Source organism: Fukomys damarensis, unplaced genomic scaffold, assembly GCF_012274545.1.
Source record: "Fukomys damarensis isolate Sample0158 unplaced genomic scaffold, DMR_v1.0_HiC HiC_scaffold_16, whole genome shotgun sequence".
Taxonomy (NCBI): Eukaryota; Metazoa; Chordata; class Mammalia; order Rodentia; family Bathyergidae; genus Fukomys; species Fukomys damarensis.
In genome coordinates this window covers 10,015,861-10,029,323 of record NW_022900928.1, presented here as the reverse complement: position 1 = coordinate 10,029,323, position 13,463 = coordinate 10,015,861, and the positions used below count along the sequence as shown (strand labels likewise).

Sequence of the window (13,463 nt, the reverse complement as noted above, 5' to 3'; positions counted from 1 at the left end):
TATAGGAAAAAAACAATGTGGCTTAAAACAGATTTTTAATGCTTTTTTTCCCCTTTTTGTGAAATCCACAAAGGAGATAAACAGGTCTGAAACTGTATTACAAGGCTTAGGAGTATATTTAGGATGTGAAGTAAAGCTATATATTCTTGTACTGTTCTCCCACGTGCTTTGAAGGAATTGTGGAAGATTCCCAACAAATTTCAGGAGTGATCTAACCATCCCAGAAATTTACTGGATGCCTGAGTTTTTCCTTTTTTTCTCATTTCTTCTGTCATCATTATCACTGTTTTTATTGTAGTTATCGTTACCACTCATTTTCCCTTCTCTTAGGACTCGGGTTTTCCTGACTCTGGTGTAGTTCAGTGAACGTTTATCTACTTCTGCCTTTGCTTTCGCAGATAAGCCCTGCTCTTGTATGGTACTTGATCTTAGCACATTTTTTGTTTTCCTCGTTGTTCTTTAGGCTCCTGACAAGAAGTGTGTGTGAGACAAAGGAGAAATGTATTCCGTGGTCAGACTCCTCGCTTGTCTGACCCTTTCCAAGCACATGTCAAGTTGTAGCTCCAGTTATTTGTTGTTGTTACCTGTAAGCCATCCCTTCCAGTTTGCACTGTGGTTGTTTACTCCTGCATTTGACTTCCGCAGGGAGCGTACAAAGACTTCCAGATAGCCTGCAAAGTGACTGTAACAAGGGGGTGAAGCTGTAATTGAAAAATAGTAGTATATTATCTTTCCTAGGCAAAATAGTTCTCAAATTAGCTGGTGTGTTTGATTGATTACATCACTATTCTTTTCAAATGGCTCACCAGATAATTCAGTTGCTTTATATAACTACAAGTCAAGTTTAAAGGTTTTTTTTTTTCTTGACTTACTTTGCATCTCTATTAAGTAGTTCCTCATACCTTTGGAAGATAGTTTTTAACATCCCTAGTGGATTACTGAAACCAGGGACAGTACCAAACTCTAGCCATATTTTTTCTTATACATATATAGCTATGATTATTTTGTAAGTTAAGCACAGTGAGAGATTAACAATAACAACAAATAGTACAAATGTAGGAGTATACTGTAGTGAAAGTTATTTAAAAATTCTGAATTATTTCTGGAATTTTCCATGTACTATTTTCAAGCTGTGGTTGACCCTGGAGAAATAAACAGGAAGCCAAACCATGGGTAAGGGGAAACTACTACAGCGCCAAAAAAATAAAAAACCCAGTCCCTTTGAGGCTCATTATGTTTGAGAATAAATGTTTTTGTTTTGTTTTTGAAATTAGAAACTTCCCTTTATTTTTTCAGAGTAAGAGAGTTACACTTTTTCAGTCATAAGAAAGCAAACTTTCTGAAGAGACAGTTATCTAACTCTTAAAAGTGAATTTCTTCCTAACTTCACCTCTTGATTCTGTTGTGTTCTTCGTGTATGCCACTAGAACTCATTTTTAGTATTACTCTAAAGCAAACATCATTAAGGAAAATCTGCTTGAGTAGTTGAAGGCAAAATGATACCTTTCAAAGAGACTATCAAATAAATGCATTTTCATATTTGTCTTAGTCTTAGATCCCTTCCCAAATGCCTATAACCAAAAAAGAAAAAAAATAACTAAACCTCTTGTTTCCGTGTTTCTCTTTCTCTTGAGGCTTATCTCTGATTATTGGTTACCTAAATCAGTATTTCTCTCACTGTCTTATTAGGGGTATTACAGTAGGATTTGTTTCTTTGATTTTTAGCTAAATTCACAGACTTGGGATTGGGAAAGAATTCTGAAATACCTTTGTATTTTCAAATCTTTTTCATGTTTTAAAATTTTATGAACTCCTGTATCAGCCTGTCTTCAGGTATAGTTAATGCCAGCCTATTGTTTTTGTTGTTGTCTTTATGTTTTTGGATTGTTGTTGTTGTTTATGAGATTTGAAAAACATGTATCTCCATGTATTTTGTATATTTTACTTTCAGGTCTAAACTTTAAAAAAATGTTTTCATATAGTTCAACAATTCTTACTACTTTGGCTGTTCCATTATCTTTTCTCTCTACTTTTTCTTGGTCCTAATCTCTGTGTTGGGAAATGTTATTATTGTAGAATTGTTCTTCCCCAAATCCACATGGTTCTTTCCTGCTACATGTTAGGCATTATCCTGTAGGGACACAGAGATGAGTGATGGGTGGGGTGGCTGGTAAGGGAACTGAGACACAGGCAGCAACTGAGTTGAATGCCTGTCTGTATGATAGTATAAATAAACAAGCATTATGAAAATAATTCATTTTCACAGGAGTTGCTCATTTTGTTGGAAATAGAAGTGTAGATAAGCACAAAGTAAATGAATACTACAAGTCTGTAACCTACCACGGTGGCTGGTGAATTTCTTTCCAGATACATACATTTGCACAACATGTGATGTGTGCTCATAACATACACACTTCAGTCACGATGCTTTCCACCTAAAGTATATTGTGACTTCCTAAGTACTACTTTTGATGGTGAAAAAGTATTTAAAGAAAAACTTTTCTGCTTGTAACCTTGTTACACCACATTGGGTTTCCCATACTAACAACCAATTCTCCACTTCTTTATGACATTTGCTGGGTGTTCTATGGTTTAACCATTTGTGACACTGCCAGATTTTCCCAGATTTCATGGATTAAAGGCGCTGTCCCAAAGAGACTGCTTCCTCTTCAGACTCCATTGGCAAGTGATGGGTCCCAGCTTAGCCCCACTCTGTCCACAGAGTGGCTACAGACCAAGGATTTTCACAGTCTCTTCCTCGGTTTCAGTACTTTGCTGTAAAAGTTCCCAGGACCCAGAGCAAAACACATTGATTACTTTTCCTGTTTATTATTACAGAGGAGATTATCGATGCTATAAATGAAAAGGTACAAAGAGAAAAGTCTAGAAGGACCCTGCTTATGAAGCCAGATTTCCCTCGGCGCGTGGGTTACACGCACCCACCCAAAGCCCTGGGCCCTCACTCTTTGGGGTTTTAATGAAGCTTCTGCTGCATGGCCGTGATTGATTCAGTCACTGGCCACTAGTGTCTAGCTCGGCCTCCAGTCTTTTTCCCTCCCCAGGGGAGAATTGGGCCTGGTGGTTTTGCTTTTTTTTTCAACCCCCTTAAATAGGTCATACTTCTTTCACAGACTTATGGATTATTTGATTTTCCTTTTATAAATTTTCTGCTTTAACTTCTGTTCATGTCTTTTGGTGTATTTTGCTGATTTGTAGCTGCTTAATATATAAAGGGCAATAACTTAACGTTATCCTGCCTTTTATAGTTAGGCCAGGCGTAATTAAGAGATCAGAGGTAGAAACTTTTAATGTGCTAAAATTTTTTGAGAACTTTGTCTATAACATTTTGCCAGGTGAGAGGTCTGAAAATAAAAATATAAATTATAATTAATGTAGAGGATGTTAAATACTATATAAAAGAATTATGTGAAATAGGCACATTGATTCAGCAAATAACTATTTTGTACTATGGTCCAGGCGCTGTCCTGGGCACTAAGCACATAGCAATGAACAGGAATAAATTGAAGAAAATAATTGAATTAGTCTGTGGAGGGGTATCTATCCTAGTATTAGAAAACCAATTGAAAAAGTTGTTTTAGAAATATATTCTGATTATGTGGTTTCATTTGATACTCTATAGCTCGGTACCACATTGTTTACAGTTTTGTTTAGCAGGGGTATGAATAATATTTTATTTCTTTCAAGGTAAAATATAATGAACTTCAAGGTTAGATATTGAATTTGCTTTGGACTCAATCCATATTAGCCCCTCAAGATCAATAAAATTTTACATTATTAGCAGAAGCAGCAGAGTATACAAATTAGCTTTATAGTGATTTTTTTAATAATCAATGTTTATTTTTAATACTTTATAAGCTTAAGTTAATGTTAGTTTTAAAAACAATTTAAGTCAAGCTAGTCTCATTAGTGAAAAGAAAAAATGGTTAAATTTTAAACAAAAAAATTGTATGGTCATCTCAATATGTTGTTTTCCATTGGGGAATGTTTTGTACTACCGCAGTAATCCTTAGACTTTGGCAGTTTTCCTTAAATTTTATTTAGAGTATTGTTTTTTTTGTTTTTGTTTTATTTTCATAAAAAGCTAACATTTTAAAATTATTACTGTTGTTCCCATCACAAATATATCCTTAATATTTTAAAGTTGAGACGTAATCAGAAGAAATTAGCAAGCTGGCTTTGTATAAAAGAATCAAGTTTCCATTGTTTATTCCTGTGCGTTAAGCCATCCCCAAAATGTCACTTGAGGCCATATTTGTATTTCCTTATTTATGACCTGCAGTCTGGACCAAACTCACCTTGCTAGTGCTTCTGCTGGTCTCTGAGGACCTGAGGGTGGCCCTATAGTGAGCATGACCGGAGGCCTGGTTGGGGCTGCATGGCCCACGGTGGCCTGTGGCACGTGTCAGCATCTCAACGCAGAGTCCGGGGCTCTCGGGCCCAGCTGGACCTCGCTCTTCCTGGTCTCTCACCTTTGTACGCTAACCTGATCACTTCTCTAACAAAACATGTATCAATTATATGATTTGCCTGTTACCCTTATCATTTGTTGTTTCTGTGGGGGAAAGGCCAAACTAGATTACTTTGTTTTTACTTATAACATCTTTTTCTTTGTTTTTTGTTTTTTATTAGTATAGGCTTGCATTACGTAATGATTACAATGCCTTATGGGGAGTTGGTACCTGTATTCATTTTGACTTGTAACTTCTTTCTTAGGAAAAATAGTGATCTGCTATAAGTTTAAGAGGCATATGGTCTTTGAAATGATACATAATTTGCCATGTTTTAAAAGATCAAATAAATAATGTATCAGTCTAATAATAATTTGTTTTCCCCTTTTTAAAAAATACAGGCAATTGCTGGCTACTTTGATATATATTTTGAGAAGAATTGCCACAAGAGGGTAAGTATCATGAGTTATTCATAAGGATTAATTATGCAGAGTACATTGTATTCTATTTTTGTGCCCCAAGGTGTTTCATCATAAGCGTTTTGCTGTTGTAAGCGATTGGAGCTTGTATTTGATTTAGTAGATTAATGTACCGTGATATTAAAAATCTTGTACTTTCATCAGATACTTTTGAACTTTACCAATGCAGGTCATGTTCTCTACGGGACCCCAGAGTACCAAAACACACTGGAAACAAACAGTATTTCTACTAGAAAAGCCATTTTCAGTTAAAGCAGGTAAGAAAAAAAGGGGGAAGGTATCTTATTCATTCCTGAGTAAACAAGCTCCTGGTTTGGTGGGTTTTGTTTTTGGTTTTTGTTGGGGGTTTTTGGTACTGGGTATTGAACTCTGGCCCTTGTGCTTGCAAGGCAGGTGGCAGAACCATTGAGCCAAAACCCCAGCCCAACAAGCTACTCATTTTACAGCCATATTTTATGTGTTTCCTGTGTTTGGAACAATGTAACAGATGCTAAAGTAAGATTTTTTTTTTCAGCTTTAATTGAGTTTATTGGTACATTTTAGGGATACAGTACAGTACATTCATTGTTGGGATCTTGTACCTCTACATGACAAGTCTTGGTTCTCATTTTTTCCCCTTGTCCCTTCCCTCCCTTCACCCCCTCTCCCCTCCCCATTTACAATCACTTTATTTCCATTTTTCATTATTTCACATTTTTTTCTTTTCCCTTATTAACCCTTCCCCTACCCATCCCATCTTCCCTACACCTTTAGCCCCTTTCTTCCCATTTCACAATGTCAGTAATCTTATTAGGATCTTATGTATTATTGCATTTTATTCACACCAGAGAAACTATTTGGTATTTACACATGTGTGCCTTATTTATTTCACTTAGGAGTGTATCTTCAATATGTATCCATTTTCCTATGAATGAATCTATTTTCTCATTCTTTATGGCTGAGTAAGTAAGATGTTTTTGAGGTTGCCTTCTGCATAAATTTTAGTTGGTCTATTATTTAATTGAAGACATTTTAAATTTTTAAAAAATCTCACTTCTGCTCTTGAAATAGAGATTATATAGCTCAGGAATACCACAAAATAATTATGAAAAATGTTTTTACATTATTATAGTTCAGCATTACATTTACAATATTGTATTATTAATATTAAGATCTAATAAGATGTAAATAAAACTAAAAGAAAATGTATTTTCTAAGTGACAAGAGGGATATCACAACAGAATTATAAATTAAAGAGAATATCAGTAGTTTCTGTATTCAAAATAGATTTGTCTAGAATTCTCTCTACTATCGCCTGTCCATCTATTCACATCTTATCCAGGGTTCGAGAGCTGATCAGATTCGACAGTCCTTTGTTTTAACCTCATTGATTGTTCACTTATATTATTAGCACCTATAGTTCTCACGTACATAGCTCCAAAAATCAGAATGATTATGGAATTATTTTAACCTTTTATTACATGAAAGTCTTCTGTCCCACCTGCACTAAAAGCCTACTGGAGGACAGACGTGCTGACTGTACAAGTTTCAATGAAAAGATATCACGTATCACTATTAAATGGGGAAAACTAAATAACTGGAACCATGTGACACTTTCTTAACATCAGTTGCAGGAGGGAGAAAAGAACATAAAGCTTACCCATGCAACATGCTGCAATATTGTCGCCAAATGAAACTTTCATACTCTTTTGGTGGTAGTTTTATTTAATATAATTTAAGGAAACAGTTTGATATCATCAAATTAAGTCTAAATGTATCCCTACAACTCAGAAAAATTTTTTCTAGGCCTGTACTCTGAATAGTGTTTCCCACAACATGAGTATAAAAACCTTTACAGAAATTTGTGGAAGTGAAAGGTTGGATGCCACCAACCCAAATGTCCATGAGAAGATGGATAAATATGGTAGCTAAGTAGAATAAAATCTCTATGGCAAAGAAGTCATACATTGTATGTGTCTATCAAAAAAAGCACTGATAGTCCCCGGCACTGCAGCGTAAATAAAATAAACTTCAGAAACAAACTGAACAGAAACATTACACAGCAACTTCTGCAGTATACCATTTTTTATAAAGTTTTTAAATGTAAAAACTGTGCATACATGAATTTAGAAAAAGTCGAGCAACACTTAAAAGCAATAAGCACTAGATTCACATAGAGGTTGCCTCTGGGAAAGCTGAAATGTGATTAGGGCAGATGACAAGGAGTTCAGTTTCATCTATGATCGGCTATTTCTTTTAAAGCTGAGGTGGTCATTCTCCTAATCTGTTTCATAAAACTCTGAGGTAGCTTTGATTTCACTGTTGATGCACAGGTTGAATTTAATAGATGCAAAGACAGGCCAGGGATTTAGCCCAGTGGTGCCACTGCCTGCCTCTCAGGCACAAGGTGCTGAGTTTGAGTCTCAGTACAAAAAAATACATATAGATGCAAAGAAACACCTTTAGAGAAAAGCTGCCCCTTGTCATTTTCCTACTTTGAGGTCATAGTGTTCCTTATGGAAATAAAACCCTGATGGTGTCACTTTCTCTGTCTCCAGAAAACTTGAGCACAGCAAAACTGAAATGAGGCAAACACAAAGTCCTTTTAACCCATTTGTGCCAAAGATTACAATTTTTGAAATTTTTGCCTTGAGATTCATATATGTTACCTAGAAAAATTAAAGGAACAAAAATTTAAAGAGAAAAATTTTTATTCCATTGTTATGAACGTTTCAAAAATGTAACACTAAGCATTGGGGGTTAGGTCCTCATTTTTGTCTTTGCTTTGGTATGGTGCACTTCCTGTGTTTGCAGTGCCACCTGGAAATTGAAAGTGCTTCTTCACTGTGGCCTTTGCTGCCTTACTGCTGACAGTGTAAAGAGTGCCAGTCCATTCATGGTTTACACTCAAGGGAAGTTTAAGGTAATGTTGGAGTCTGATGATCCTCAAAATGCCCTCATACCTAATTACAAAATACTGTTTGATGACTAGTGAAATTTTGAATTTGCAGCTGTTCTGTACCTAATAATCCTTAGCATAATTGGTTTGTACGTTGCCCTTCAGTTTTCTCAGATACGTTGAGGCAAGTGTGTGACTCTCATGCTGCCTTCTAGCACCACCTACAGTACTTAACATAAGCTTCTTAAGTCAGGTGATACTCACGACATTTTCAAAGTGTTGGAAGAAACTGCCAACCTGGATTTTGTGTCTAGGAGAATTATATAGATGTTTTCAAAGGAAAAAGACTGAACAGACTGGCAGTGTATGAGGTATATACAAATAGATTTCTCAGATAGAGATTTCACTAAGCAGAAACTGGGATCTAAGTAAAGCAATGTAAATGACAAAAATGGTAAATGTGTGATACACCGAAGAAGCTTTATATTCTCATTTTTTTAGTTCTTTAAAGATAATTTACTAAAGCAAAAATACTGTATTGTGGCTTTCAAAGCGAAGTAAAAAGCAAACATTTGTGGGCTTCAAAATATGGAGAAGCAAAATGTGTGGCAATGATAAAACAAAAAATGAACAAAATAATGTGAAGTTCTTGTGCAATACATGACGTGATTTGATATTTGAAGGCAAACTATAATAAATTACTCATACTATCCATTCTAGAACAAGAGCTAAAAATTTTAGACTAAACTACCAAGTACAGCTAATGAGCTATAAGTAGGGATAAAGTGGAATTCTAGATATTATTCAGCTCAAAAGACAGGAAAAAAGGAACAAACGGATGCAAGTGGAAAGATACTACACTTAGTTGTAGTTGCATTCAGTGTGAATGGACTGAACGTACCAGTTGAAAGGCAGAGATAGACCACATAAAAGCAAGAACTAATTGAACACTGTTTATGGGAAGTACACTTTATAAAGTTGCTGAATTTCCAGTTCCAGGAAAGTTGAAGTAAGCACATTCCATATTCCATCCTGTCTCTTCCATGGAATGCAGCTGTAAAAACCAGAATGCACAGAGCCTCTACTTAAGATCCCTGAAAAGTACATAATAGCAGATGATCTGGAGGAAATCATAAGAATGCAAAGTACCTGCAAACTGGTTGTCAGTTTGTGCTTTGTTTTCCTCTGGTGTCCCCCGGCCTGGATCTCATACAGCCTGAAATCCGGGAGGGCACATCACTGCAGACCAGAAGCTGTAGTACAAGCCATTTGTTCTAGGTCAGGGAATGGAACAGGGTCCTGGATGCAGAGTGAGTAGGGAAAACCCAGTTTTCTTTTCTGTTATTTTCCTCCCTTTTCTCATGACCAGGTTTCCAACCATTTCTGCAGTGGAGACAGCAGTGAATGGTAGCAGTGAGGCCCCACAGACACCTAACACTGGAAGGACATAAGTAAACGAGTGGTATGGCTGGGTTCCAGGTGGCCAGCCTCTTGCCCTTCCACAGACTAAGTCTCCACACCCAGGTTGTTTCACTGGCAGATTCTTCCTATAGCTTAAAGAGTGCATGGCACCTCAGTTCTATGCAGTCTCCTCAAAGAAGAAAAGTAATTTTGTGAGGTCATCCTTCTGCCTTAGCTTCTGAGTGCTGGGATTACAGGCATGGCCCACTACATTCAACCCTCATACTTAAGAGAGAATTTGCTTAAATAATTCATCTATAGTGCATTTGGCTAGAGTAAAATGGAACTATAGAGTTTAGTTTGGGGGGTTACCTGTTCATTTATAACCTACTTCTAAAAATAGTCCCAAATAAAGTGCTCACAACACTTGAGCCATTTCCAATGTGTGGGACTGAAATACTTGTCTCCCAGAGTCCATAGGTTTAAAACAGTTAGAGGATACTTTCTTCAATTTAGGGCTTTTCTTCTCCTTTAAAAATAATGTTCAATTTTATTTTATAAGCATATATAGTATTTTTAACCTTAAAAATCCAATCTATTTCTTGTGGTTTACCTTTGAAAATATGATTAAGGTCAGGTTATTTACTTTCCTTTATATAAGAAGCTTATGTATATTAGAACATTAAGGTTCTTTCCTTTCACTTTTAAACTCTAAGGTTTAATAGTGATAAAAATGATTTGTTATGTTTTTCTTTTCCCCTTCTGGGGAAATGAAATTTCAGTGCTTTGGAAGAAATTAATTTTAAAAACACATTCTAACAGAATGGAAATGAAGACAATTTTGTTCATGATTGAACTGCATCTACTCTGAGATATACTGATCACTGTGTACCGGTGATAAAAAACAAGATCCTACAGCTCAGTTCCATAGAGTATCCTTCGCAGCTCTCATCACAATATACACACTTCACGACATCAGTCATTTTCTCTCTGTCTGGCACTGATTAATGACCGTGATCTATTCTACTCTTACACCACTGCTGGCACTTCAGTTAGGCCTCAACAACTGAAGCAGTTCAGCAGTGTGAATTATGTATTTATTACTGTGACCCTTCCTGCCATTTAATTAACTTAAATAAGTATGTGTTCCTAATCTTTGAAATTAATATTGTGAAAAAGTCTTTATTTTCAGACATGAAAATAAAAGTATCGCCTTTATATAAGGCAATTCATATTATTTTAATTTTTTAAACTATAAATCAATTTTGCTTCATATTGATGCTTAAATTTTTTCTTCTGTAAAAATTTTACCGTAATGCTCATTACTAGGGCTGGGTGTGTGGCTCAGTGGTAGAGCTGGCATGTGCAAGATCCTGGATTTAATCCCCAAGTCTGCAAAAAATAGAGAGAAATTAGAAAATATCCATTACTAATTCATGTTGGCTTGGGCTGTATTTCTAAAGAGGAATACATAGAACTCTTATGGGGATCACCTTTGAACTTGAAATGAGTTTGATAACCTGCTGTGAAAGCACCATGGAATATTTCCATTTTCACCTCTTTACTAAGGATTGAGTAGAACTTTAACAAACCCACTTCATTTGTTTTGTTTTTTTAACACTAAATGCAACCTCATGAAAGAACAGAGCAAATGCATTAGAAGAAGCATTTGCAGCAGTACCTTACACACATCAGCAAGGAAATCACTTAGGTGCACCAGACACATCAGACTGAGGTTGAACTTTTGAAATAATACCATCACCCTTAGTAATCACTGAAGTCTAAATCAAAGTAAGTAGACCCAGGTTTTGTTTATCTAGACAACAAAAGTGTTTTATTTTCTTTTATTCTTTTTGCTTGTTTGGTTGGTTGGTTTCTAATAACAAAATGTTGAAGATGGCAGGAATGTAAATAGTAGAATGTATTTTATGTTTTTTTATGAAGAAATTCCACTTCTCATAATACATCTCAAGGAACTGATGCAAAATTCAGATTTAAAAAGTCTTCATTACTCTAAAAAGTGGAAGCAACACTATTTTATAAAACTATATTGCTTTATAAAATTGTCATTTTTAAAATTTAAGTTTACTGATACATTTTAGATCTATATAATGATCACATTCATCATTGGGAATTTATACGTGTACATGATATATGTTGATTCTTCTTTTTTCCCCATTCCCCTCCCTCCTTAGAAAATTTTGTTTCTGGTTTTTCCTTTTTTTTTTTTCTTTTCCCTTCCTTCCTTCCCCCCTCCATAGTTTACATTCCCATTTGAACATTTTCTTCCTATTTTATCTTTTTCGTTTGGGTTTTTTGGTTTGTGTGGTTTTTTTTTTTGTTTTGTTTTTTGTTTTTGTTTTTTTTGTTTTTTGAGACAGGGCCTCACTGTGTAGTTGAGACTGAACTGGAACTCACTGTGTAGCCCAGGTTGATCTTGAACTCAGAGCGATCCTCCTGCCTCAGCCCCCAAGTGTTAGGATTACAGGCCCGGCTCTCTACTTTCATTTTTATAACTTAAATTATCAAGCTTTTCTTTTGGTATCTAAATTTGGTTTCATAGTAAAAAGATTGTATTAATATACTACATTTATACAATTTTATTGAATCTTTTACTCGGTCATTTAAAATGCCCCATTAATGATTTCTCTACCATGTTTCTTTTATTTCTGTTTAATTGGGGTGGGGGGCACTCATGGTACTGGGTACTTAAGGATTAAACTCAGAAACTTCATACTGAGCTACATTCCCAGCCTTTTTTTTTTTTTTTTTTTTTTTTTTTTTATTCTTTGAAACAAAGTCTCACTAACTCACTAAGTTGCTCAAGCTGGGCTGGAACTTGCAAACCTCCTGCCTCCGCCTCTCAGAGTGCTGGGATTTTAGGTGTCATCATGCCCAGCTTCAAGGCACCACATTTTAAAAGCAACTATACTGAACTATAACTTATATCTAATAAAAATTCACACATTTTGTGTGTTTGTTTTTTGGTTTTTGTTTGTTTGTTTGTTACTGGGGATCGAACTTGAGTCCTTGAACTTGCAAGTCAAGGCGCAGAACCACTGAGCTAAATCCCCAGCTATAGTTTTGATAAATGTGTATACATAAGTCCATCATCCCAAAAGCTTTCCTCCTCACCTCTCTAGTATGGTCGATCCCTAGCTCAAGACAGCCACTGATGGGCTCTCTGCCCTATATATTATATTAGTATCAGATAATTAGTATCACTAATTTATTACTGTAAATCTGTATCATATATACTGATTTATTTTTTTCAATCAGTTGAGTTACTCAGAATGTGCTCTAGCTTCCTTTGCTAGTAGCATTTTTTTTTTTGAGATTCCTCAAAGTATCATTAGTTTGCTCCTTTTTATTAGTGAGTAGCATTCCTTCATGTGGACATAGCAGATCTTGTACATGATTAACCTACTGCTAGACTCTTGATATTGTTTTCTGTTAGGTCCGTTATGAATGAAATTGCTGGAAACGTTCAATCTTTGTACAGAACTGGTTTGCATTTCTCTTGGGTAGGTGCATACAAATGGAGAGTGGTCTTACGGAATGTATTTAACAAGAAAAACCTGGCAGATGTTTTCCAGGTGTTGCTGTTAACATTGCTACTACAGTTGTGCATTTATTTGCTCTATGACCTTAAGGTCATTTTAGTTTAAGCTGTTCTTTTGGATACGTACTTATATCTGTACCTTCAATTTGCATTTGCCTCACGACTAATGATGTTCACCATCTCTCTATGTGCTTTTGGCCATTTGTATATCTTTTACAGAAGAGATTTCTGTAAAAGAATTTGCTCAATGTTTAAAGAGACTGTTTGCTATCTTACTGATTTATAAGAATTATTTATATATATGGCTGAAAGTTCTTTGTCGTGTGTGTGTGTGTGTGTGTGTGTGTGTGTGTGTGTGTGTGTGCGTAGATATATATATATGGCTGATATTTTTATCCCAATTCCTGGCAGATCTTTTCATTTTCTTAACACTTTTTAAAATTTTTTAGTTTTGATGAAGCAAAAGTTTATAGGTTTTTCTTTGATGTACTGATTTTAAAACATTTGCCTGCTCTAACATCACAAAGATTTTATGATTTTTGATTTTGCTTTCTACATTTAGGTCTGTAATCTATTTCATGTTACTTTTATGAATTAATGACTCGGCCCGAGGATTTGGCTCAGTGGTTCTGCTGCCTGCCTTGCAATCACAAGGGCCCAAGTTCAATCCCTGG

General features: G+C 35.5%; 1 protein-coding gene across 3 annotated transcripts in view; it reads left to right on the top strand.

The window, feature by feature from the left end:
- The window catches only part of Prmt3 (protein arginine methyltransferase 3), a 113,233-nt gene that overhangs the window by 89,069 nt on the left and 10,701 nt on the right, over nt 1-13,463 (top strand). For all 3 annotated transcript variants that reach the window (XM_010620415.3, XM_033764071.1, XM_033764073.1), the window contains 2 exons: nt 4,871-4,921; nt 5,118-5,205. In XM_010620415.3, the coding sequence (XP_010618717.1) occupies nt 4,871-4,921; nt 5,118-5,205 (139 nt within the window). The remainder of the gene's footprint in view (nt 1-4,870; nt 4,922-5,117; nt 5,206-13,463) is intronic.